Raw genomic sequence first — 25,203 nt, 5'->3', positions numbered from 1 at the left:
ACTCTTACTACTGCACTACCAATCACTGGTATGAGCTCTTTGGTGTAGATACGCAACTTCACATTTATCGGACTCAGCTTGGGTCTCTCTGCCTTGGTCTCCCACAGCTTTTCAAAAGTCCTCTGGCTCATTATCGATTGACTCGCACCTATGTCTAATTCCATGGATACCGGCACGCCTTTTAATTTTACCTCCCTCATTAGCGGTTGGGAATGCATGTACGCTATACACTTCCTCCTCAGAGCTCTCTCATGTCTCGGGCTGCATCACCAGATCCACGCTGAATTGATCATCCACGTGGTGTGTCGCAGCTCGCTTGCTCCACTGCGGACACATCCACTGAAGATGCCCCGTCTTTGCACACCCTCTGCATACATGCTGCCTGAAGTGGCACTGATGGGGTCGGTGATTGCACCCTCACTGCCAACACGTTGAACTCGAATTTGCGCCCAATGGCAGGCTTTGAGCGGCACCCGTTCTCACATACGTAGCCGAGTAGGCCCTCGATGGCGAACTTTGAGCGGCTCCCGTTCTCGCATACGCGGTCGAGTAGGCCCTCGATAGCGAACTTTGAGTAGCTCCCGGTCTTGCAGACGTAGTTGAGTCGGCCCTGCCATGTGCAGCTCTACCAGCCGTCGATATAATTTTGTACATAGTACTTACCGTAGAGTTCCTGTTTTGTTGCGATATCTGCTTCGTGCTTTTCTGCATAGACATGCAAGCCTGTCAATGGTGATGACCTTGCCAGCAGCTTACTTAAGATTGCCTTGTGGTTGACCCCAATCACGAAAAAGTCTCGCAGCATGGCTTCAAGCGCAGGCCCAAATTTGCAAGGTTCTGCAAGACGTCTCAGGTCGGCAACAAATGCCGCTGTATCCTGGCCTTCTGGACAAACATGCGTATAGAAGCGATATCTGGATATGAGGATTCCTTTCACGGGTTTAAGGTGTTCCAGAACTAGAGCACACAGTTCTTCGTAATCCTTTTCTGGAGGAAGAGTGGGTGAGAGCAGATTCTTAATGAATGCATAGATCGTGGGGCCACAGACGGTGAGAAGAACTGCCCTGCACTTCTCTGCATCCTCGTCTTTGTTTAGGTCATTTGCCACGAAATACTGGTCAAGACAATCCGTGAAATCTCCCCAATCCTCTCCCTCATTGAATCTCTTGAGAATTCCAACAGTATTCGATCGTGCTGTGCTCGCCATACTTTTACGGGGGTTGATATTTGCCTCGTTGCCAGTTGTGGTGTATGAAATGTTATAATGAACTCCATACTGTAAGCCAGTGACTAGGTGTCAGTCTTTAATGGCTTCCAGAAGTGAAGATACAAAGGTGAAGTTTAGGTTATATACCGGGCCCAGCACGAGTGTGTCTATGACCCGAGGACCTCTGACAGTAGTGCCCCATGGTGGTGGGCAGACCTTATGTACATACATTACAGGGGGCAGGCATTAGGAGAGTCAATGGTCCGCTGGAGTTCGGGTGGGAGGTCAGTAAGGAGTGGGAGAGTGGAAGAGTCACAGCCATGATGCTCACCAGTTAGGAGAGGTCAATTCACCAGTGGGGAAGGAGAGGTGCAGCCGTCATTTAGGAGGAGAGGCTCGATCACCACTGGGAGGATGGAGGCCCGCCGCTGGAGTGATGAAGGCTCGTCACTGGAGGGTGGGGTGATGTCCCGGTCGCCTGGTCGGAGGCTCATCGGCTCACCAATAGATCCATTACAGACCCAATCCACATCCAGACTGGGGTCAAACAAGGCTGCGTCATCGCCCCAACCCTCTTTTCAATCTTCCTCGCTGCCATGCTCTACCTCAGTCAACCAGCTCCCCGCTGGAGTGGAACTAAACTACAGAACCAGTGGGAAGCTGTTCAACCTTCGCCGTCTCCAGGCCAGTTCCAAGACCAGCCCAACCTCTGTCATCGAGCTACAGTACGCGGACGATACCTGCGTCTGCACACATGCAGAGGCTGAACTCCAGGACATAGACAATGTATTTACTGAGGCGTATGAAAGCATGGCCCTTGCGTTAAATATCCTTCAGACAAAGGTCCTCTACCAGCCTGTCCTCGTCGCACAGCACTGCCCCTCAGTCATCAAGCACTCAGCGCTCTCCCGGATGCACTTCCTCCACTTTGGGCAGTCTTTGGCGCGGCCCTGGACAACGTGGACCATTTCCCATACCTCGGGGGCCTCTTATCAACAAAAGCAGACATTGATGAGGAGATTCGACACTGCCTCCAGTGAACTAGCGCCGCCTTTGGCAGCTTGAGAAAAAGAGTGTTCGAAGATCAGGCCCTCAAATCTACCACCAAGCTCATGGTCTACAGGACTGTAGTAATACCCGCCCTCCTGTATGGCTCAGAGACATGGACCATGTACAGTAGACACCTCAAGTCGCTGGAGAAATATCACCAACAATGCCTCTGCAAGATCCTACAAATTCTCTGGGAGGACAGACGCACCAACATCAGCATCCTTGACCAGGCCAACATCCCCAGCATTGAAGCACTGGCCACACTTGATCAGCTCCGCTGGGCAGGCCACATTGTCTGCATGGCAGACACGAGACTCCCAAAGCAAGCGCTCTACTCGGAACTCCCTCATGGCAAACGAGCCAAAGGTGGACAGAGGAAATGTTACAAGGACACTCTCAAAGTCTCCCTGATAAAGTGCAACATCCCCACCGACACCTGGGAGTCCCTGGCCAAAGACCGCCCTAAGTGGAGGAAGTGCATCCAGGAGGGCACTGAGCGTTTCGAGTCTCATCGCCGAGTGCATGAAGAAAACAAGCGCAGGCAGCGGAAAGAGCGTGCGGCAAACCTGTCCCACCCTCCCTTACCCTCAACGACTGTCTGTCTGTCCCACCTGTGGCAGGGAATGTGGCTCTCGTATTGGACTGTTCAGCTACCTAAGAACTCATTCTAAGAGTGGAAGCAAGTCTTCCTCGATTCCGAGAGACTGCCGATGATGATGATGAATGTCCTATGTGTGCCAGTTCACGGAGCATTATAACATGCAAGAATAAGTGGAAATCTATACCGTTGGGTCTCTACCTCTTGTGCTTGACACACTTTTCTGGTGCAGGTGCAAGAAAGAGGTAGAGCTTCATCATAATGAAATTACACAGGTGTAACACAGTAATATCTACTGTGTTTTTTTTCTGGCACTTTACACAGTGCCAACAGCACTTACAAGTCATTCCCATACAAATGGGCATCCAGGATTGCTGGGTGATGAGATGTGTAGGGGAAGTAAGTTTAAAGGGCCAGTAAGAAGATTCACTGAACAGTTTTAGGCATTTATGGCCCAGTTTTTTTTTCCTCCAAGACTTCAATCCTCACTAGCCGTTGCAGCAATTGCTTGAATTTTTTTGAACCCATCCATGAGTTTCTCAATGGGAATCCCCTGATCTGAGATACTTGGGGGAAGAGAGATGCTAAGCACGTCAAGCTGTATGAGAGATGTTCTCAGGCTGTCTGCAGAGTAGAGAGGAACATACCTTGCTTTGATGAAGATTCGTGCATACAGAGGCATCAATTCTCAAGGGAGGTTGTGACAATACGCTCAATGGCATAGATATGCGCAAAGGCTGGACTAACTGTTAACCTGGATAATCCCCATCACCGCATGTCATGCATAGCCGAATTGGCTGCACCCACTAAAATTGCTGAGCATGATGAAGGCATTGATGCTAATATTTGCTGATGGTGAGGTTTCAAATTTTGGTTGGATTAGCATCAGAGAAAAAGTAGTTCGTTTCCAGAGACTATGCCAATATGAGATAACATAAAGGAGCATTTTCTCAAAGTGTTGAATTCTGTACACGTGAGAAATGATCATTATTGATGCCATGTCTAACTTCACAAGGACAGCAGGCTACTGGACAGTGGGATCTCAAATATTCCTTTTTTATGAAAGATACAGCCAAAGCATTGGTGAAGAATCATTTCTTGACTGGAACAAATATACAGGTTAGATGCTCCTGACACCAGATCCTTAGTGCTCTAGAATTAAATCTTGTTTAAACTATGGCAGAAAGATGCCCCTGTACTGAGTGGTTAATATAGGTTGTCTAGATATATTTATTTATTATATGTTTAAATGCCCCATTTTTTAGGGTGGATGGCGAACATCCACTTTAAATTCAGCCATTCAATCTGAAAATATAGGATTGAAATATTGTGTATAAGATGTACATCAGCATAGTGGTTATGTTACTGGACTAGTAAGCGAGAGACCTGGACCAATGATCTAGAGACATGAGTTCAAATCACACCACGGCAGCTGGGGAATTTAAATTCAGTTAATTAAATAAATCTGGAATAGAAAGCTAGTATTAGTAATGGTGTCCATGAAACTACTGGATTGTTGTAAAAATCCATTTGGTTCACTAATGTCCTTTAGGGAAGTAAATCTGCTGTCCTTACCTGATCTGGCCTACATGCGACTCCAGATCCACAGCAATGTGGTTGATTCTTAACTGCCCTCTAAAATGGCGTAGCAAGCCACTTGGTTGCATCAAACTGCTACAAAGAAGTATACTACGAATAAAACTGAACAGACCACCAGGCATTGGCCTAGGCACCGGACACAACAAAGGCACACCTAGCCTGGGTATGTCCTGTACCTCTGGCAGGACAGACCCACCAGAGGTGGCGGCACAGTGGTATACAGTCAGGATAGAGTAATCCTGGGAGTCCTCAACATTGATTTCAGACCCTCTGAAGTCTCGTGGCATCGGGCAAAACATGGGCAAGGAAACTTCCTGCTGATTACCATCTACCGCCCTTCCTCCGCTGATGAATATGTTCCTTGTTGGATGGAAGAAAGCGAAGCTCTCTACCAGGAGTAGTCGCTGAATAAGAACACAGCCACCACATTGCTGGAATCCTTGAACTCAGCGAGACATGAAAGATGGAGGAGCCTTATGGAGAAGTCTAACTTCACTCACTCCAGCAAGAAAGCATAGATCCTGCTCCGTCAACTTGGCAAACCCCGCCTCAACACAGGATGACCATCAATGCGGACGCCATTGCATCCCACTTGATACAAACATCAAAGGCTCCAATGGACAAAGATTTTTGGCGGCAGATAAAGCGGCAAGTTTCGACAAACTTGACAGCACCAAGATCGGCAACTACGTCTGATCCATTCACCTTGGACGAACTAAACTCAGCCCTGTCGGCAACCAAATCTGGAAAAGCTGCTGGTCCAGATAGTGTTTACCCACAATTCTTAAAAACACTGGGATCCAAAGTGAAGAGATGGTTGACTTCCTTCTTCTTAGATACTGGTAATTGGCAAAATTCCACCTATTTGGGCGGCGGGGGCGAGACTAAAATAATTGCCCTCCTGAAGCAGGGGAGGAATGCTTGTGAAGCCTCCAGCTACTGCTCAATCTCCTTACTTTGCACTTGTTATAAAGTGCTGGAGAGGCTATTATTCCACAGACAAGCCCCCATCATCGACCCAACCATTCCTAAGGAGCAAGCAGGCTTTCGTAGCGGCTGTAACTGTTGCGACCAAGTGACAGCTTTAACAATACACATCGAAGTAGGCTTTCAGCGCCAGCTCAAGACTATCATAGCACTTGTGGAGCTGTCAGCGGAATATGACAATGACAAAAGCATGGACTGCTTGTCAAGCTCTCCACCATTTTACCCTGCAGGACAACGATCCATCTTCTCAACTCCATGCTTAGCAACTGACGCTTCCGTGTGTACTTTGGCACCCAGAAGAGCAGATATAGGACATTGAACAACGGACTCCCACAGCATTCTGTCCTGACACCCATGTTATTCAAGGTTTACACCAGTGATCTGCCCGCAAGTTCGTATATGCTGATGACATTGCCTTCGCCACACAAAACACTAATCTGTCCATCACCGAAGAGACCCTGACCAATGATTTACAGAGAATGGAGGCCTACTTCCGCCGATGGTGACTCCAGCCAAACCCGCAAAAGACAGTCGCCTCAACATTCCACCTCAACACCCATCAAGCAAACCAAGCTTTGAAAGTCTCCTTTTGCGGCAGAGCGGTAAATGCCAAAAACTCCATCTATTTAGGAGTCACGCTTGATCGCACTCTATCATATAGACAACATCTCCAGAACCTTGGGAAGAAACTAAAGAGTAGGGTCAACTTGATCCATAAACTCGCCGAATCCACAAACCTCCGTACAGCAGCACTTGCCCTGGTGTACGTTACAGCGGAGTACTGCTCTCTGGCATAGCTATCAAGTCCGCATGTCAAATCGTTAATATGCAGTTGAATTCTACTATGAGAATTATCACCGAGACGCTTTTATTGACACAACATCTTGGCTGCCCGTGCTTGCAAATATCGCACCACCACACCTATGCCGCGAATATGCAGTCTCCAGAGAATACAACTGTTACACCAGCAAAGACATGCTGATCCAGGCCAACTTGGAACAACCTAGACCAACCCGTCTCAAATCTTGAAGGCCATTTGGGACCGTTGCCGAAGCCCTTCAGTGATCTCCCCTCAGCCTTGATGGCCGATGGTGAAATCCTTGGAAGAAGTGCGACATACAGAATGGATTCCTTATAGAGGACCCCACAGTATAACCTGAAGGATCAAACCTTCCTCGCAAATGGACAACCATCAACCAAACTGGTCATGGTAGATGCTGCCACCTTCTCCATGGGTGGAAAATTAAAGCATCCCCATCATGCGATTGTGGAGCTCCTAATCAGACCCCGGAGCACATTGAGCACTGCCCTCAGATGAAATTTCCAGGCAGCCTACAAGATATCCATGCTGTTACACCAAAGCTTTAGCCTGGATATCCAACTTCAATATTAACATTTAATTTGCTTTATACTACCATACGAAAGAAGAAGAAGAAGCTGCTGATGAATCAGTACTCTTCCATGTTGAACACCACTTGGCAGCGCTGAGGGTAGCAAAGGCACAGAACGTACCATGGGTGATGGACTCCAATGTTCATCACTAAGAATAGCTCGGTAGCACCACTACTGACCCATCTGGCTGAGTCCTGAAGGACATAGCTGTCAGACTCGGCCTGCGACAGGTGGTGAGAACCAACACGACGGAAAAACCCACAACCTAGTTCTCGCCAATCTAACTGTCGCAGATCCATCTGTCCATGACAGTATTGGTAGCAGTAACCGCCACACAGTCCTTGTGGAGACGAAGTCCCGTCTTCACACTGAGGACACCATCAGCCTACTAAATGGGTATGGATTCAGAACAGATCTAACCGCTCAAAACTGGGCATCCATGAGGCACTGTGGGCCATCAGCAGCAGCAGAACCGTATTCATAGAATCATAGAAATTTACAGCACGGAAGGAGGCCATTTCGGCCCATCGTGTCCATGCCAGCCGACCAAGAGCTATCCAGCCTAATCCCATTTTCCATCTCTTGGTCTGTAGCCCTGTAGGTTACGGCACTTTAAGTGCACATCCAAGTATTTTAAAAAGTGGTGATGGTATCTGCCTCTACCACCCTTTCAGGCAGTGAGTTCCAGACCCCCACTACCTTCTGCGTGAAGAAATGTCCCCTCCTATCTCCTCTAACCCTCCACACCACCCCCAATTACTTTAAATCTATGCCCACTGGTTGTTGACCCCTCTGCCAAGGGAAACAGGTCCTTCCTATCCACTCTATCCAAGCCCCTCATAATTTTATACACCTTAATTATGTCTCCCCTTAGCCTCCCCTGTTCCAAAGAAAACAAACCCAGCATCTCCAATCTTTCCTCATAGCCAAAATTCTCCAGTCCAGGCAACATCTTATAAATCTCCTCTGAACCTGTTATGTATGTTAACTGGGTTTTACCTGCCACCAGAGGGCGTGACTGTTGGAGTCCTAATGGTCGCTGGCAGACACGTGCAAGCCGTGTATATAATGTTGGCAGCCATGTTGAATCCTCACTTTGAGAATAAATAAACTGGAGTAAGGTCATGCCTGAACTAGCTCGCCGTACTTAGCCTCGTGGAGTTATTCGATACTTAACAATTGGCGACGGGTTAAAAATATGAACTTTCATGCAACCATGTCTGTTGGAATTTTGGAGAGATTCGTGGAAGGGGAAGACTGGGAGGATTTCACTGATCACCTCGACCAGTACTTCGTAGCCAACGGATTGGAAGGAACCAAAAACGCAATTAAGCGCCAGGGCGGTTCTCCTCAACGTTTGTGGGTTAAATATTTATGGCCTTATCAAGAATCTACTCTCTCTGACTCGACCAACGGATAAGACTTGCGTTGAATTGTGTACCCTGATTTGGAACCACTTTAAACCGAAGGAAAGCATCATCATGGCGAGATATCGTTTCTATACACACATTCGCTCTGAGGGCCAGGACATGACGGAATTTGTCGCTGACCTGAGACGTCTCGCTGGGCCGTGCAACTCTGGAGCTGCATTGGAGGAAACGCTGAGGGACTTTTTCGTGTTTGGCATTGGCCACGAGGTCATCCTTTGAAAGTTGCTGGCTGCTGAATCTCTAGACCTGAGCAGGGCCATCATGATGATCGCACAGGCATGCATGTCCACGGACGAAAACTCAAAATCAATATCTTCCCAGCGTTGAAACTTACCGGCAAGTACTGTGCATAAAATAATGTCGGCAGGCAGAGCTGCACATGGCAGGGCCGACTCGTCCACGTTCGTACAACCTGTAGCTGCTCAAAGTCCGCCATCGGGGGTGAATCAAATCTCACCTTGTTGGTGTTGCGGGGGCTATTATCAGGCCCATCAATGCCGATTCAAGCAATATGTGTGCAAAGGTTGTGCAACAATGGGGCACCTTCAGCGAATGTGTCCACAACCGAGCAAGCGTGCTGCGACATACCACATGGCTGAGGATGATCGATCCAGCATGGATCAAGCGGCACAGGCAACTCAACCCGAGGTAAAGGACGAAGAAGTGTATGGAGTACATTCTTTTACCAAAATCCTCCGATAATGCTGGAAGTTAAATGAAATGGGGTTCCAGTATCCATGGAATTGGACACAGGTGCGACTCAGTCAATAATGAGCCAGAGGGCTTTCGAAAAGCTGTGGGACACTAAGGCAAAAAGACCCAAACTAAGCCCAATCAATGCGAAGCTGCGTACCTACACCAAAGAACTCATACCAGTCATTGGCAGCGTGGTAGTAAAGGTATTGTATGATGGAGCTGTGCATGATTTATCGTTGTGGATCATTCCAGGCAATGGCCCAATGTTGTTCATCAGGAGTTGGCTTGAGAAAATTAAATAAAACTGGAATGATATTAAAGCCTTATCAGTGGATGACGCTTAGTGTGCTCAAGTGCTGAGCAAGTTTACTCATTCTTCGAACCAGGCATCGGCAACTTCACGGGAGCCAAGGTGCAGATCCACCTAAGCCCGGATGCAAGACCCGTCCACCACAAGGCTCGGGCGGTTCCGTGCATGATGAGGGAGAAGGTTGAGATTGAACTGGAAAGACGTCAACGGGAAGGAATCATATCACCAGTCGAGTTCAGCGAATGGGCCAGTCCAATTGTTATGGTGTTGAAAAGTGATGGCACGATCAGGATCTGTGGCGACTACAAGGTAACGATCAACTGAGTCTTGATACAGGATCAGTACCCGTTACCCAAGGCCGATGACTTGTTTGCAACACTAGCGGGGTGGAAGTCGTTCACCAAATTGGACCTGACCTCCGCTTGCATGACACAGGAGCTGGTTGAATCTTCAAAAAATCTGACATGCATCAACACGCACAAAGGGCTGTTTATATACCACAGATGCCCTTTCGGAATTCGCTCGGCAGCAGCCATATTTCAGAAAAACATGGAGAGTTTGCTGAAGTCCGTCCCAAGAACCATCGTGTTCCAAGATGACATCCTGATCACCGGTCGCAATGCCACCGAACACCTGCACAACCTGGAAGAGGTTCTAAGTCGTCTGGACAGAGTGGGACTCGGGGTAAAATGCTCCAAGTGCGTTTTCATGGCACCAGAAGTTGAATTCCTGGGGAGAAAGATTGCAGCAGACAGCATCAGGCCTACGGACTCGAAGACAGAGGCCATCAAGAATGCAGCCAGACCCCAGAGTGTGACGAAGCTGTGTTCGTTCCTGGATCTTCTCAACTATTTCGGTAACTTTCTATCTAGTTTGAGCACGTTGCTAGAGCCACTGCACATGTTGCTGCGAAAGGGTAATGACTGGGTTTGGGGTAAATCTCAAGACAGAGCCTTTGAGAAGGCCAGGAACCTGCTATGTTCCAATAAATTACTGGTACACTATGACCCATGTAAGTGGTTAGTGTTGGCCTGCGACGCCTCATCATATGGGGTCAGTGGCTTGCTGGAGCACACAAATATATCAGGCAAACTCCAACCAGTTGCATACGCATCCAGAAGTCTGTCTAAGGCTGAAAGAGCCTATCGTATGGTAGAGAAAGAGACTTTAGCATGCATATATGGGGTTAGGAAAATGCACCAATACCTGTTTGGGCTTTGGTTTGAGCTTGAAACAGACCACAAGCTGCTCATTTCATTGTTTTCTGAGAGTAAAGGTATAAACACCAATGCCTCATCCCGCATCCAAAGATGGGCACAGCCATTATCCGCTTATGATTATGTCATCTGTCACAGACCAGGCACTGAAAACTGTGCAGATGTGCTTAGCCGGCTACCCACAACTGGGGTGGAAATGCCACAGCCCGGAGACTTGCTGTTGGTCATGGATGCCTTCAAGAGCGAGTGGTCACCCGTCACGGCTCGCCAAATTAGGACATGGACCAGCCAGGATCCTGTACTGTTATGTGTAAAAAGGCGTGTCCTAAACGGAAATTGGTCTGTCATTCCCAGGGAAATGCAGGATGAAATTAAGTCTTATCACTGCCGCAAAGATGAATTGTCTATTCAGTCTGATTGTCTGTTATGGGGTAATCGTGTTGTTATGCCAAAAAAAGGCAGGGAAACTTTTATGCGAGATTTACACAGTCCCCACCCAGGCATTGTCATGATGAAGGCCGTTGCCAGGTCTCACGTTTGGTGGCCCGGCATTGACTCGGACTTGGAGTCTTGCATACATTAGTTGCATGCAACTGAGTAATGCACCCGTGGAGGCTCCGCTGAGCTCTGCTCAGCCGCAAACAAGAAATAAGGGATGTGTGCAATAGAGGTACAGCAGTAATCATGGGCAACTTTAATCTACATATTGATTGGGATAACCTAACTGGTAGCAATGCGGTGGAGGAGGATTTCCTGGAGTGTATTAGGGATGATTTTCTCGACCAATATGTTGAGGAACCAACCAGAGAGCTGGTAATGAGAAGGGACTAATTAGCAATCTTGTTGTGCGAGGTCCCTTGGGGAAGAGTGACCATAATATGGTAGAATTCTTTAAGATAGAGAGTGACAAAGTTAATTCAGAAACTAGGGTCCTGAACTTAAGGAAAGGTAACTTTGACGGTATGAGGCGCGAATTGGCTAAATTAGACTGGCAAATGATACTTAAAGGGTTGATGGTGGATAGGCAATGGCAAACCTTTAAAGATCATATGGACGAACTTCAACAATTGTACATCCCTGTCTGGAGTAAAAATAAAACGGGGAAGGTGGCTCAACCGTGGCTAACAAGGGAAATTAAGGATAGTGTTAAATCCAAGGAAGAGGCATACAAATTAGCCAGAAAAAGCAGCAAACCGGAGGACTGGGAGAAATTTAGGATTCAGCAGAGGAGGACAAAAGGGTTTAATTAAGAGGGGGAAAATAGAGTATTAGAGGAAGCTTGCCGGAAACATAAAAAAGGACTGCAAAAGCTTCTATAGATATGTGAAGAGAAAAAGATTAGTGAAGACAAACGTAGGTCTCTTGCAGTCGGATTCGGGTGAATTTATAATGGGCAACAAAGAAATGGCAGACCAACTGAACAAATACTTTGGTTCTGTCTTCACGAAGGAAGACACAGATAACCTTCCGGAAATACTAGGGGACCGAGGGTCTAGTGAGAAGGAGGAACTGAAGGAAATCCTTATTAGTCAGGAAATTGTGTTTGGGAAATTGATGGGATGGAAGGCCGATAAATCCCCAGGGCCTGTTAGTCTGCATCCCAGAGTACTTAAGGAAGTGGCCCTAGAAATAGTGCATGCATTGGTGATAATTTTCCAGCAGTCTATCGACTCTAGATCAGTTCCTATGGACTGGAGGGTTGTTAATGTAACACCACTTTTTAAAAAAAGGAGGGAGAGAGAAAACGGGTAATTATAGACCGATTAGCCTGACATCAGTAGTGGGGAAAATGTTGGAATCAATCATTAAGGATGAAATAGCAGCGCATTTGGAAAGCAGTGATAGGATTGGTCTAAGTCAACATGGATTTATGAAAGAGAAATCATGCTTGACAAATCTTCTGGAATTTTTTGAGGATGTAACTAGTAGAGTGGACAAGGGAGAACCAGTGGATGTGGTGTATTTGGACTTTGAAAAGGCTTTTGACAAGGACCCACACAAGAGATTGGTATGCAAAATCAAAGCACATGGTATTGGGGGTAATGTACTGATGTGGATAGAGAACTGGCTGGCAGACAGGAAGCAAAGAGTCGGGATAAACAGGTCCTTTTCAGAATGGCAGACCGTGACTAGTGGAGTGCCGCAGGGCTCGGTGCTGGGACCTCAGCTCTTTACAATATATATTAATGATTTAGATGATGGAATTGAATGTAATATCTCCAAGTTTGCAGATGACACTAAACTGGGTGGCGGTGTGAGCTGTGAGGAGGACGCTAAGAGGCTGCAGGGTGACTTGGACAGGTTAGGCGAATGGGCAAATATATGGCAGATGCAGTATAATGAGGTTATCCACTTTGGGGGCAAAAACACGAAGGCAGTATATTATCTGAATGGCGGCAGATTAGGAAAAGGGGAGGTGCAGCGGGACCTGGGTGTCTTGGTTCATTGGTCCTTGACAGTTGGCAGGCAGGTGAAGAAGGCAAATGGTATGTTGGCCTTCATAGCAAAGGGATTTGAGTATAGGGTCAGGGAAATCTTACTGCAGTTGTACAGGGCTTTGGTGAGGCCCCACCTGGAATATTGTGTTCAGTTTTGGTCTCCTCATCTGAGGAAGGACTTTCTTGCTACTGAGGGAGTGCAGTGAAGGTTCACCAGATTGATTCCAGGGATGGCTGGACTGACATATGAGGAGAGACTGGATCAACTGGGCCTTTAAACTCTCGAGTTTAGAAGGATGAGAGGGGATCTCATAGAAACATATAAAATTCTGACGGGACTGGACAGGTTAGATGCGGGAAGAATGTTCCCGATGTTGGGGAAGTCCAGAACCAAGGGACACAGTCTTAGGATAAGGTGCAGGCCATTTAGGACTGAGATGAGGAGAAACTTCTTCACTCAGAGAGTTGTTAACCTGTGGAATTCCCTGCCGCAGAGAGTTGTTGATGCCAGTTCATTGGATATATTCAAGAGGGAGTTAGATATGGCCCTTATGGCTAAAGGGATCAAGGGGTATGGAGAGAAAGCAGGAAAGGGGTACTGAAGGAATGATCAGCCATGATATTGAATGGTGGTGCAGGCTCGGAGGGCCGAATGGCCTACTCCTGCACCTATTTTCTATGTTTATATGTTTCTATGTGGTCATGGCCATCCAAACAGTGATCAAGGATCCACATAGACTTTGCCGGCCTCTTTCTCAGCAAAATGTTTTTAGTGGTAGTGGACGCTTACTCCAAATGGATTGAATGCATAATCATGTCATCCAGCACGTCCACAGCCACTACTGAAAGCCTCCGGACCATGTTCGCCACCCATGGTCTGCCTGACGTCTTTGTCAGTGACAACGGACTGTGTTTATGACCCGTAATGGCATCAAGCATGTCAGGTCTGCCCCTTTCAAATCCGCGTCTAACAGTCAAGCGGAGCGGGCTGTCCAAACCATTAAGCAGAGCCTAAAATGCTCTCTACAGACCCACTTGTCCCGCATTCTGCTCAGTTACTGGATGAGAGACCCCACTCGCTCACCGGGGTCCCTCCTGCCGAGCTGTTAATGAAGAGAGGTCTCAAAACCAGGCTCTCCCTTGTACACCCGAATCTCAATGATCATGTCGAAACCAGAAGGCAATGATACCACGATCGCGCGGCCGTATCACATGACATTGCTGTTCATGACCCTGTGTTTGTCATGAATTATGGTCATGGTCCAGAATGGGTTGCTGGCAAGGTTTTGGCCAAGGAGGGGAACAGGATGTTTGTAGTCAAACTGTTAAATGGCAAATGTGCAAGAGGCACATCGACCAAATCCACAGACGACCCAGAACATAATGGAGGTTGCATCATCAATGACCAACCAACACCTATCCAACCATCAGTTCACACTTGTGCCATTCATGAAGACAAACCTACCATCCCCGACAGTCCTGTCAGACCGACTGCTCCGCAATGCAGCAATGGTCCTACTAACTCACCCAAGCTTGGGTTCGAACTGAGAAGATCAATCAGGAAGCGGAAAGCCCCGGACCGTCTCAACTTGTAAATACAACCTGTACCAAGGACTTGGGGGGAATGATGTTATGTATGTTAACTGGGTTTTACCTGCCACCGGAGGGCACGATTGTCGGAGTCCTAATGGTCACTGGCAGACATGTGCAAGCCGTGTATCTAATGTTGGCAGCCATGTTGAATCCTTACTTTGAGAATAAACAAACTGAAATAAGGTCATGCCTGAACTAGCTCACCGTACTTAGCCTCGTGGAGTTATTCGATACTTAACAACACCCTTTCCAGTGCAATCACATCTTTCCTGTAACTATACACAGTACTCTAGCTGTGGCCTAACCAGTGTTTTATACAGTTCAAGCATAACCTCCTTGTTCTTGTATTCCATGCCTCGATTAATAAAGGCACGTATTCCATATGCTTTCTTAACTACCTTCATCTACCTGGCCAGCTACCTTTAGGGATCTGTGGACCTGCACTCCAAGGTCCCTTTTATTCTTCTACACTTTTCAGTGTCGTAGCATTTAATGTGTATTTCCTTGCCTTGTTGGACCTCCCCAAATGCATTACCTCGTACTTATCCGGATTCAATTCCATTTGCCACTATTCCGCCCACCTGACCAGTACATTGATGCTGTCCAGGGGCCGCTCGTCTTTTATGGCCCCAATCTGGTGCTGGTGTTTTCTTGCAGGTCGGGGCTGCCATAAAAGGTGAGCAGCCCCTGGAGCAGTGTGATGGCATACCATTTAATGGAGCAGCGCGAGCTGGTACAGGAGGGCGACGGCAGTGAAAAGGCCGACTGATTTGGACGTCGCTATAAGCCAGGTCGGTGATTGGAGCGTGGGAAGGTACAGCAGGAGCGGTGAGCGATTGCAGCACAATGTGATCGGGGCCCAGGAGAGGCATGAGTTCGGGGCCGAGAAGAGGTGTGGGCCCAGGGGCAGCACGGGCCAGCCCACACTGCGATATGTGTATGGATTAGGTCCGTGCAGCAAAGCTGGTCTCCAGTCATCTTGGTTAATCCTTGCCACTGGACCAAGACCAAGCTCTGTCAAGTCCATGTGTGGCTGGTGTGCAACAGCCACCATACGTTTAAAAATAAATCCACACACAGGCATCTTCCACCCTTCAATATGCAGTTCGGGACCTGGAATATTAGGTCCTTCACTGAAACACCTGTGAACTCATTGAACACATCTCTTTGTGGTGTGGAAGCAAGTCATCCTCGATTTGAGGGACTGCCTCAGAAGAATAATAATACATTGATATCTTCCTGTAATCTGCAGCTTTCTTCATTATCAACCATACAGCCGATTTTAGTGGCATCTGCAAACTTCTTAATCATGCCCCCAACATTCAAGTCGAAGTCATTGATACATACCACAAAAAGCAAAGGATCCAGCACTGAGCCTTGCGGAACCTCACTGGACACAACCTTCCAGTCACAAAAACATCCATCAACCATTACCCTTTGCTTCCTGCTTCTGAGCCAATTTTGGATCCAACTTGCCACTTTGCTCTGGATCCCATGGGCTTTTACTTTCGTGACCAGTCTGCCATGTGGGACATTATCAAAAGCTTTGCTAAAATCCATATACACTACATCATGCGCACTGTCCTCATTGACCCTCCTGGTTACCTCCTCGAAAAATTCAATCAAGTTAGTCAGACACGACCTTCCCTCAACAAATCTATGTTGACTGTCCTTGATTAATCCATGTCTTTCCAAATGAAGATTTTTCCTGTCCCACAGGATTTTTCCAATAATTTACCACAATCTGTAACCTCGCAGTATATCCCTCACTCTACCATTACCATCAAGCCAGAGGGCCAACCTTGGTTCAAGAGGAGCATAGGAGCTAGCCAGGAGCAGCACCAAGTGACCTAAAAATTAAGTGCTAGCCTGGTGAAGCTACAACACAGAACAACATAGATGCTAAACAACGGAAACAGCATGCTATATTATTTATTTAAAAAAAAAAAAATTTCGTTGCCAATCTTTCCAATTCTTTGTCAAATCACAAACGCCAGAGGTCACCTTGCACACATCAAGGATCACTCTGCGCCAATGCTCTTAGCCAGGTTCGTGCCATGGAGGTGGATGGGTCAGGCCCCCCACACACCTCCGTGGAGGTGGATGGGTCAAGCCACCCCACCCACATCCTATTTCCAAAAAGCATAGGAGAACCACCTTCCTGATCCAGGGAGAACCACTTTGGGGTCATGGTTACTCCCCTGTCAGGTCAGTTACGCATGATCTTAGCCAAAAGGAAACAGCATGCTATAGCGTTAAGTGACCCTACAACCAACGGATAAAATCAAAGCTCTGCAGTCCTGCCACATCCAGTCATAAATGGTGGTGGACAATTGAACAAGTAACAGGAAGAGGAGGCTCCATGAAATTCGCCGTCCTCAATGATGGCAGAACCCAGCACGAATGCAAAACACAAGGCTGAAATGTTTGCAACTATCTTCAGCCAGAAGTGCAGAGCGCATGATACATATCAGCCTCCTTCTGAGGTCCCCACCATCACAGAAGCCAGTCTTAAGCCAATTCGATTAATTCCACATGGTATTAAGAAATAACAGAGCTCACTGGGTGCAGCAAAGACTAAACATCCCGACAACATCCTGGTTGTCATGCTGAAGACTTATGCTCCAGAACTAGCCACGTTTTTAGCGAGGCTGTTCCAGTACAGCTATAACACTGGCATCTACCCGACAAAGTGGAAAATTGCTCAGGTATGTCCTGTCCACAAAAAGCAGAACAAATCCTATTCAGCCAATTACGCCCCCCCCCAGCATTCTACTCTCAATTATCCGCAATGTAATGCAAGGTGTCATCGACAATGCTATCAAGCAGCATTTACTCACCAATAACCTGCTCACCGATGCTCAGTTTGGGTTTCGTTAGGATTAGTCGGCTCCAGACATTGCAGGCTTAGTCCAAACATGGACAAAAGAGCTGAATTCCAGAGGTGAAGTGAGAGCTGACTGCCCTTGACATCAAGCCAATATTTGACCGAGTAACAAAGGTAAACTATCCTTCCTCATCCTTTGACACAGTTGACCACTCCATCCTCCTCCAATGCCTCTCCACCATCGTCCAGCTACGTGGGACTGCACTCACCTAGTTCCATTCTTATCTATCTAATCATAGCCAGAAAATCTCCTGCAATGGCTTCTTTTCCCACTCCTGCATCGTAACCTCTGGTGTTCTCCAAGGATCTTTCCTTGGCCCCCTCTTATTTTTCATCTTTATGCTGCCCCTTGGTGATATCATCTGAAAACTCGGAGTCAGTTTCCACATGTATGTTGACGACACCCAGCTCCACCTCGCCATCACTGCTCTCGACACCTGCTTGGTATCTAAATTGTCAGACTGCTTGTCAGACATAGAGTACTGGATGAGTAGAAATTTTCTCCAATTAAATATTGTAAAGACCGAAGCCATTGTCTTTGGTCCCCGTCACAAACTGCGTTCCCTAATTACTGACTCCAACCCTCTCCCTCGCATCTGAGGGTGAACAAGACTGTTCGCAACCTAGGTGAAATGAGTTTCCGGCCAGACATCAGCGGCATAATTAAAACTGCTTTTTTTTCTGCCTCAGTAACATTGCCTGTCTCTGCTACATGCCTGGGCTCTTCTGCATAAACCCTCATTCATGCCTTTGTTCACTCTCGACTTGACTTCTCCAACTCATTCCTGGCTGGCCTCCCACATTCTACATTACCTAAGCTTGATATCATCCAAAACTCAGCAACCGTGTCCTAACTCGCACCAAGTCACAATCACCCATCATCCCTGTGCTTTCTGACCTACATTGGCTCCCGGTTAAACAACGCCTCGATTTCAAAATTCTCATCTTTGTTTACAAATCATTCCATGGCCTTGCCCCTCCCTACCCCTCAGTAATCTTTTTCAGCCTCACAACCCCACAAGATGTCTGCACTCTTCAAATTCTGCCCTCTTGAACATCCCTCATTATAACTGCTCAACCACCAGTGAGTAGCTGTGCTTTCAGCTGTTTGGGCCCTAAGCTCTGGAATTCCCTCCCTAAACCTCTCTGCCTCTCTACCCCTCTTTCCTCCTTTAAGACGTTCCTTAAAACCTACCTCTTATCCAAGCTTTTGGACATCAGCCTTAATTTCTTCTTTTGTGGCTTGGTGTCAAATTTATCTGGGACGTTTAAAGGCGCCATATAAAGAAATGTTGTTGTTGAGTATAACATCAAGGAGCCCCTGTGGAATCGAAGTCAATGGAGATCAGGGGGAAAACTGTCCACTGGCTGGAGTCATACCTAGCACAAAGGAAGATAGCTGTGGTAGTTGGAGGGGAATCATCTCAGCCCCAGGACATTCCTCAGGGCAGTGTCCTAAATCTAACCATCTTCAGCTGCTTCATCAATGATTGATCTTCCCTCCATCATAAGATCAGAAGTGAGGATGTTCACTGATGATTACAGTGTTCAGTTCCATTCGCAACTCTTCAGATAATGAAGCAGTCCGTGCTCACATGCAGTAAGGCCTGGATGACATTTAGGCTTGGGCTGATGAATGGCAAGTAACATTCACACCACAAATGCCAGGCAATGACTATCTCCAACAAGAGAGTCTATAGCCACCGGCCCCTGACATTCAATGGAATTACCATCACCGAACCCCACCATCATCAACATCCTCGGGTTACCATTGACCAGAAATGTAACTGGACCAGCCACATATATACTATGGTTACAAGAGCAGGTCAGAGGCTGGGTATTCTGCAGTAAGTATCTCATGTCCTGACTTCCCAAAGCCTTTCCACCATTTACAAGTCACAAGTCAGTAGTGTGATGGAATACTCTCCACTTGCTTGGATGAGTGCAGCTCCACTAACACTCGAGAAGCTCGACACCATACAGAACAAAGCACCCCATCCACCACTTTAAACGTTCACTCCTTGCACCAATGCAGCAACTTGCCAAGGCGTCTTTGACAGCACCTCCCAAACCTGTGACCTCTACCACTTTTAAGGACAAGGGCAACAGGCACATGGGAATACCATCAACTGCAAGTTCCCTCCAAGTCACACACCATCGTGACTTAGAAATATATCACCGTTCCTTCATTGTCGCTGGGTCTAAATCCTGGAACTCCCTCCCTAAATGTACTGCGGGAGTATCTTCACCTCACGGACTGCAGCGGTTCAAGAAGGGGGCTCATCACTACCTTCTCGAGGGCAATTGGTGATGGACAATAAATGCTGGCCTTGCCAGCGATGCCCACATCTGATGAATAAATAAATTCTCGTAGACAATCTGTGTATAGAAGTCAGCGGACATCGGCTGGTGACCGAATCAATATTTAATCATCTTTTAAATAATTTCCAAGCCACTAGTGTGACACAAGGGACTTGGAATGCAACTGTCCATCATCTTCCTCTGCGACTGATCTAAACCTTATATCAATACATCCTCTACTTTAAAACTCATGGCGGGGGTAAAATTGCCCTGTACCTTCTGCAGTAACCTTCTGGGGCCGGGACTCTTAGCGCCTGGCGCAGAATTCGTGCCACAGAATTACACTTACTGCCTCTAAAAGGAAGTGGAACGCAATCTCGCGCGCTCCACTTCTTTTGGGGACGTTAACCTGTGCGCTAAGGGAAGAGCTACGCGGATGCTCCGTGTAGCACTGATGAGCTATAACAAGGGGCAATTTCGCCTGCATGGTTTATTGTGAAAATTGTTCAGTTAATAAAAATGATTGGTAAAACCTGCTGCCTATGTTAAATGAGACCCAAACCAGCAGTCCTTTGTTCATAACACTGCTGTAAAAAAATGTCTCACAAAGAGCAGTTGGCTCTAAAGTATAGGAATCTGGGGCTATAAAATCAGCACTATGTAATCCAGTTATCTATTCATGCATATGTGTAAATGAGGAGAAAAACATAAATAACAAAAATAAGTTAATTCTACAGATCTCACGATAATAAACGGTAGCCATAAACTGCAATTTTTTTCAAAGATAAAACTAATGACTAGAAAATATTGAATCATAAAATGATTAATGAAGAAAATACCTCAAAAAGTGTGTCTCACAGGAGTTTTATATATTGAGAACAATGGTAGGTCAAATTATGTAATTAACAAGGTTTGCATTTACATCTCCTTATGTAATGCACTTAGTCAGAACTGAGCATATACATGAACTGAATATATTGTATGCTAGGTGTTATTGATTCTGAAAATGTATTATCAAAATAGAAATTTTATTTACTAAAATCCTCTGTCAAATTAATATTAATAGTCGCATTCTGCATAGCTAAATGGTGGCAGGTGAAAAAAAGCTCCAACCATGAAATGTTAGCTTACCAGCAATATAAAACTGATAATTCAGGATTCACTGAATAGATTATCTAACCATATTATGTTTATACATTTGTATGGAGATAATTTTAATTGTGTAAAACTTGGAATAAACCAGATCAGAAGATATCACTTACAAAGAGTAAGAGGGTAACTAAAGGAAGGGTAGGGCCTATTAGAGACCATGAGGGTAATCTTTGTGTGGAGGCGGTAGATGTTGGTAGGGTTCTTAACGAATACTTTGCGTCTGTTTTCACAAAGGAAAGGGGCAATGCAGATACTGCTATCAAGGAGGAGTGTGATATTCTGGAAGAAATAAATATAGTGAGAGAGGAACTATTAAGGGGTTTAGCAGCTTTGAAAGTAGATAAATCCCCAGGCCCGGATGAAATGTATCCCAGGCTGTTGAGCGAAGTAAAAGATGAAATAGTAGAGGCTTTGACCATCATTTTCCAGTCCTCTTTGGATCTGGGCATGGTGCTGGAGGATTGGAGGACTGCTAATGTAGTACCCTTGTTTAAGAAGGGAGAAAGAGATAGGCCGAGTAACTACAGGCCTGTCATCCTAACCTCAGTGGTGGAAAAATTATTGGAAAAAATCCTGAAAGATAGGATAAATCTGCATTTGGAAAGGCAAGGATTAATTAGGAACAGTCAGCATGGATTTGTTAAGGGAAGATCGTGTTTGACTAACCTGATTGAATTTTTTGAGGAGGTAACCAAGAGGGTCGATGAGGGTAGTGCGTACGATGTAGTATATAGGGACTTTAGCAAGGCTTTTGATATGGTCCCACATGGTAGACTGATCATGAAGGTTAAAGCCCATGGGATACAGGGCAATGTGGCAAGTTGGATCCAAAATTGGCGTGGAAGTAGGAAGCTAAGGGTATTGATTGATAGATGTTTTTGTGACTGGAAGGATGTTTCCAGTGGGGTTCCGCAGGGCTCAGGACTGGGTCCCTTGCTTTTTGTGGTATATATCAACGATTTAGATTTGAATATAGGGAGTATGATTAAGAAGTTTGCAGATGACATCAAAATTGGCTGTGTGGTTGATAATGAAGAGGAAAGTCATGGGCTGCAGGAGGATATCAATCTACTGGTCAGGTGGGCAGAGCAGTGGCAACTGGAATTTAATTCAGAGAAGTGTGAGGTGATGCACTTTGGGAGGGCTAATAAGGAAAGGGTATACACATTAGGTGGTAGGCCACTTAATAGTGTAGATGAACAAAGGGACCTTGGAGTGCTTGTCCACAGATCCCTGAAAGTAGCAGGCCAGGTGGATAAGGTGGTTAAGAAGGCATACGGAATGCTTGCCTTTATTGGCCGAGGTATAGAATATAAGAGCAGGGAGGTTATGCTTAAATTGTATAATACTTTGGTTAGGCCACAGCTGGAGTACTGCATGCAGTTCTGGTCACCGTATTATAGGAAGGACGTGATTGCACTAGAGAGGGTGCAGGAGAGATTCACTAGGATGCTGCCTGGAATGGAGAATCTTAGTTATGAGGACAGATTGGATAGGCTGGGTTTGTTCTCATTGGAACAGAGGAGGTTGAGAGGAGACCTCATTGAGGTGTACATAATATTGAGGGGCCTGGACATAGTGGATAGTAAGGGCCTATTTCCATTGGTGGAGGGGCCTATAACGAGGGGGCATAGTTTTAAGGTGGTTGGTGGAAGGTTAAGTGGGCATTTGAGGAGGGGCTTCTTTACGCAGAGGGTTGTGGGTTCTGAAACTTGTTGCCTGGAAGAGTGGTGAATGCAGGAACCCTCACCACTTTTAAGAGATGTTTGGATGGGCACTTAAAGTGCAGTAACCTGCAGGGTTACGGACCTAGAGCTGGTAATTGGGATTAGATTGGATGACCTTTTGTTGGACAGCGCAGATATAATGGTAAGTACTGCAGGGAATAGAATACGACCAGTGTGATCTCCTGGACTAGTTTCGATGACCTGGATGGGTCGGAGAGAAATTTTCCAGATGTTTTCTCCCTAAATTGGCCTGGGTTTTTATCTGTTTCTTGCCTCTCCCAGGAGATCATATGGCTCCGGTTGGGGTGGAGTGTAGAATGTTTCAGTATAAGGGGTGTCGCAGTTGTGTGAAGTGGACTGGTTGGGCTGGGTGCTCTTTCCGTCATTGTTCATAGGTTTATATGTAACCTTTAGGGCTGCTGACCAAGGGCTGTGCGGCTCTTTGTCGGCCAGCGTGGACACGATGAGCCGAAATGGTCTTCTGCGCTGTAAATTTCTATGTTTCTAAAGCAATTCAGTTAAATATGACTCCATGGGTTTAGTTCCAATTCAACTCAATATAACTCCATGGGTTTAGTTCCAATTGTGTAATGCACTAAATTGAAACTTTTACCTTTTCAGTTTTGTTCCAAACACATTCTCCATTATTCCTGTTTCCTTCAAGGGTGTCAACAGCATCGGTCATTAATGAATGCAGCTGTGGTGCAAACATAAATTTTCATCAATGAAGCATCTACAAGGAAATAACTTTATTAAACATAGTTTTACAAAAAAAAATGCACGTTGGTGATTTTTATTTATCAGCCACTTCAGATTAAACCATAGCATTTTGTCATTTGTCTGCTGGCAATGAGATGCATTATAACATATATTACATTATCCTGTAGCAAAGCTGGAGAATTTGGCATGAATAATTCCAACTGCATTCCAACAGGATGAATTTTGCAAAATTTACCCTTAAATGAAATACAGCCTTATAAAATTTGGTGAAATGTTGGAGAAGTTGGAAATCCGGAATAGGCTGAGAACTAAGATGAAATGCTTAGTTTGAATTGATCAAATACATTATTTGAAAGTAAAACAATAATAGGTATTTCCGTTCAACTATAAGAATTTAAGTGATTTAGTAGACACATAGGGAACAATATTCAACTGCTAACCGCCCATTTCTTAATTGAAAACTGACTGTTGGAGGTCACTTAAATGACAACCAAAGAAATGTTTTTATTTTTGTGGAGCCAGAAAGATCAGGAATGCTTCTCCTAGGTCTACAATTAAACTCCCGCCTGTGCGAGCCCGCCCCTCAACCGGACTTACTAGCTGGCACAGCGTGGGGGCCAGTCAATTTCCTACCTCCCCACAACCGGTGAGCTTCAGTAGGGCATCTATTTGGCATCCACAGTTCATTGGTGCATTTAAAAGCGGCACAAACCATTTTTACGACACTGGCTTCGGGTGGGTGATACAGCCACTCCGACTTCATGCCTGTTTCAGGGGGAAGTAGAAGCTCGCCGCCACAAAGTTTCATCGGGTTGATATTTATAATGTGAGATCCAAGCTTAGATTATTGCCTTAAATTCATTAAAAGATAACCAGTATACATATAATTAGCATTTTAATAGAAAAACACATTTTAACATTGTGAAGATTATTTTCTCACTATAAAATGGATATGAGTGACGGTAACCTCAAGGAATATTATTATATGATGTAGGTCTTGTTATATTGTCTCGCTTAACTGTCAGTGAATTCTTCTCTAATTCACATTGTATATGGGGTTTATAAATCTGAAATGCTTCAATGCATCTAAACTCTGAAAGCTTTATCCAATTAGGATGTAGCTGGAACTGGACATGCCAAATTATCAAGCTTTTCTTCAAATGCAATGCATGAAATATCCCAGGCAAGAAAAAAACTGTTTTGGTTTGATCTGGTATTGCATACTGCAAGTGCAGGGTTAATAATAAACAGAACCAGGCATATTTCCGGAGGCTTCCGAGAGAGCTGCCTGCCATGTTAAGAGCTGTGTGTGCTGTGCTCTGTGAAGTTATCACATTTGGCGGCGAGATGGGATATTTTTCGGATGATTTAAAACTTAAATTTTGTTGGTGAAGGATTCAGCCAGCCGACAGAGAGATTTGGAAGTTTCTGTTTTTGGAAAAAGCTACAAAATCCGAGGTAAAATACAGCACACGGTGTGAACAGCTAGAGATTAAAATGGCAGGTGTAATCAGACATTTGGGGGAATATAGACACGACCGGGAACATTTTAAAGCGTATGTGGATCGGCTAGAAATGTATTTCATTGCAAATAACATAATCGAAGTTCCAGACAATGCAATCCAGAACCGGGCTGTGTTGGAACGTAAGAAAGCGATCTTCTTATTGGAGGCAGGTCCGACATTATACGAAACCCTTGTAAATCTGCTTGTGCCTGACGAGCCAAAGGACACAACGCTTAAAGAGATTTTAACGAAGCTGGAGCAGCACTATAACCCCAAGACGTTAGAAATAGCTGAAAGTTATCGTTTTGGGATTCGGAATCAAAAGGCTGATGAAAGTATCAGTGATTACATCATAGCATTAAAAAGCTATTGAGGCACTGTAATTTTGGAAACT

The 25,203-nt window shown here is 45.8% G+C and overlaps 1 protein-coding gene across 1 annotated transcript in view; it reads right to left on the bottom strand.

The window, feature by feature from the left end:
- Positions 1 to 25,203, bottom strand: part of LOC139265921 (spermatogenesis-associated protein 16-like) — a 281,978-nt gene that overhangs the window by 5,623 nt on the left and 251,152 nt on the right. The window contains exon 10 of the mRNA XM_070883514.1: positions 23,198 to 23,281. Within this exon, the coding sequence (XP_070739615.1) occupies positions 23,198 to 23,281 (84 nt within the window). The remainder of the gene's footprint in view (positions 1 to 23,197; positions 23,282 to 25,203) is intronic.

Source organism: Pristiophorus japonicus, chromosome 6 (genome assembly GCF_044704955.1).
Source record: "Pristiophorus japonicus isolate sPriJap1 chromosome 6, sPriJap1.hap1, whole genome shotgun sequence".
Classification (NCBI taxonomy): domain Eukaryota; kingdom Metazoa; phylum Chordata; class Chondrichthyes; family Pristiophoridae; genus Pristiophorus; species Pristiophorus japonicus.
The sequence above is the reverse complement of the archived record's forward strand: the minus strand, read 5'-3'. Positions and strand labels throughout refer to the sequence as shown.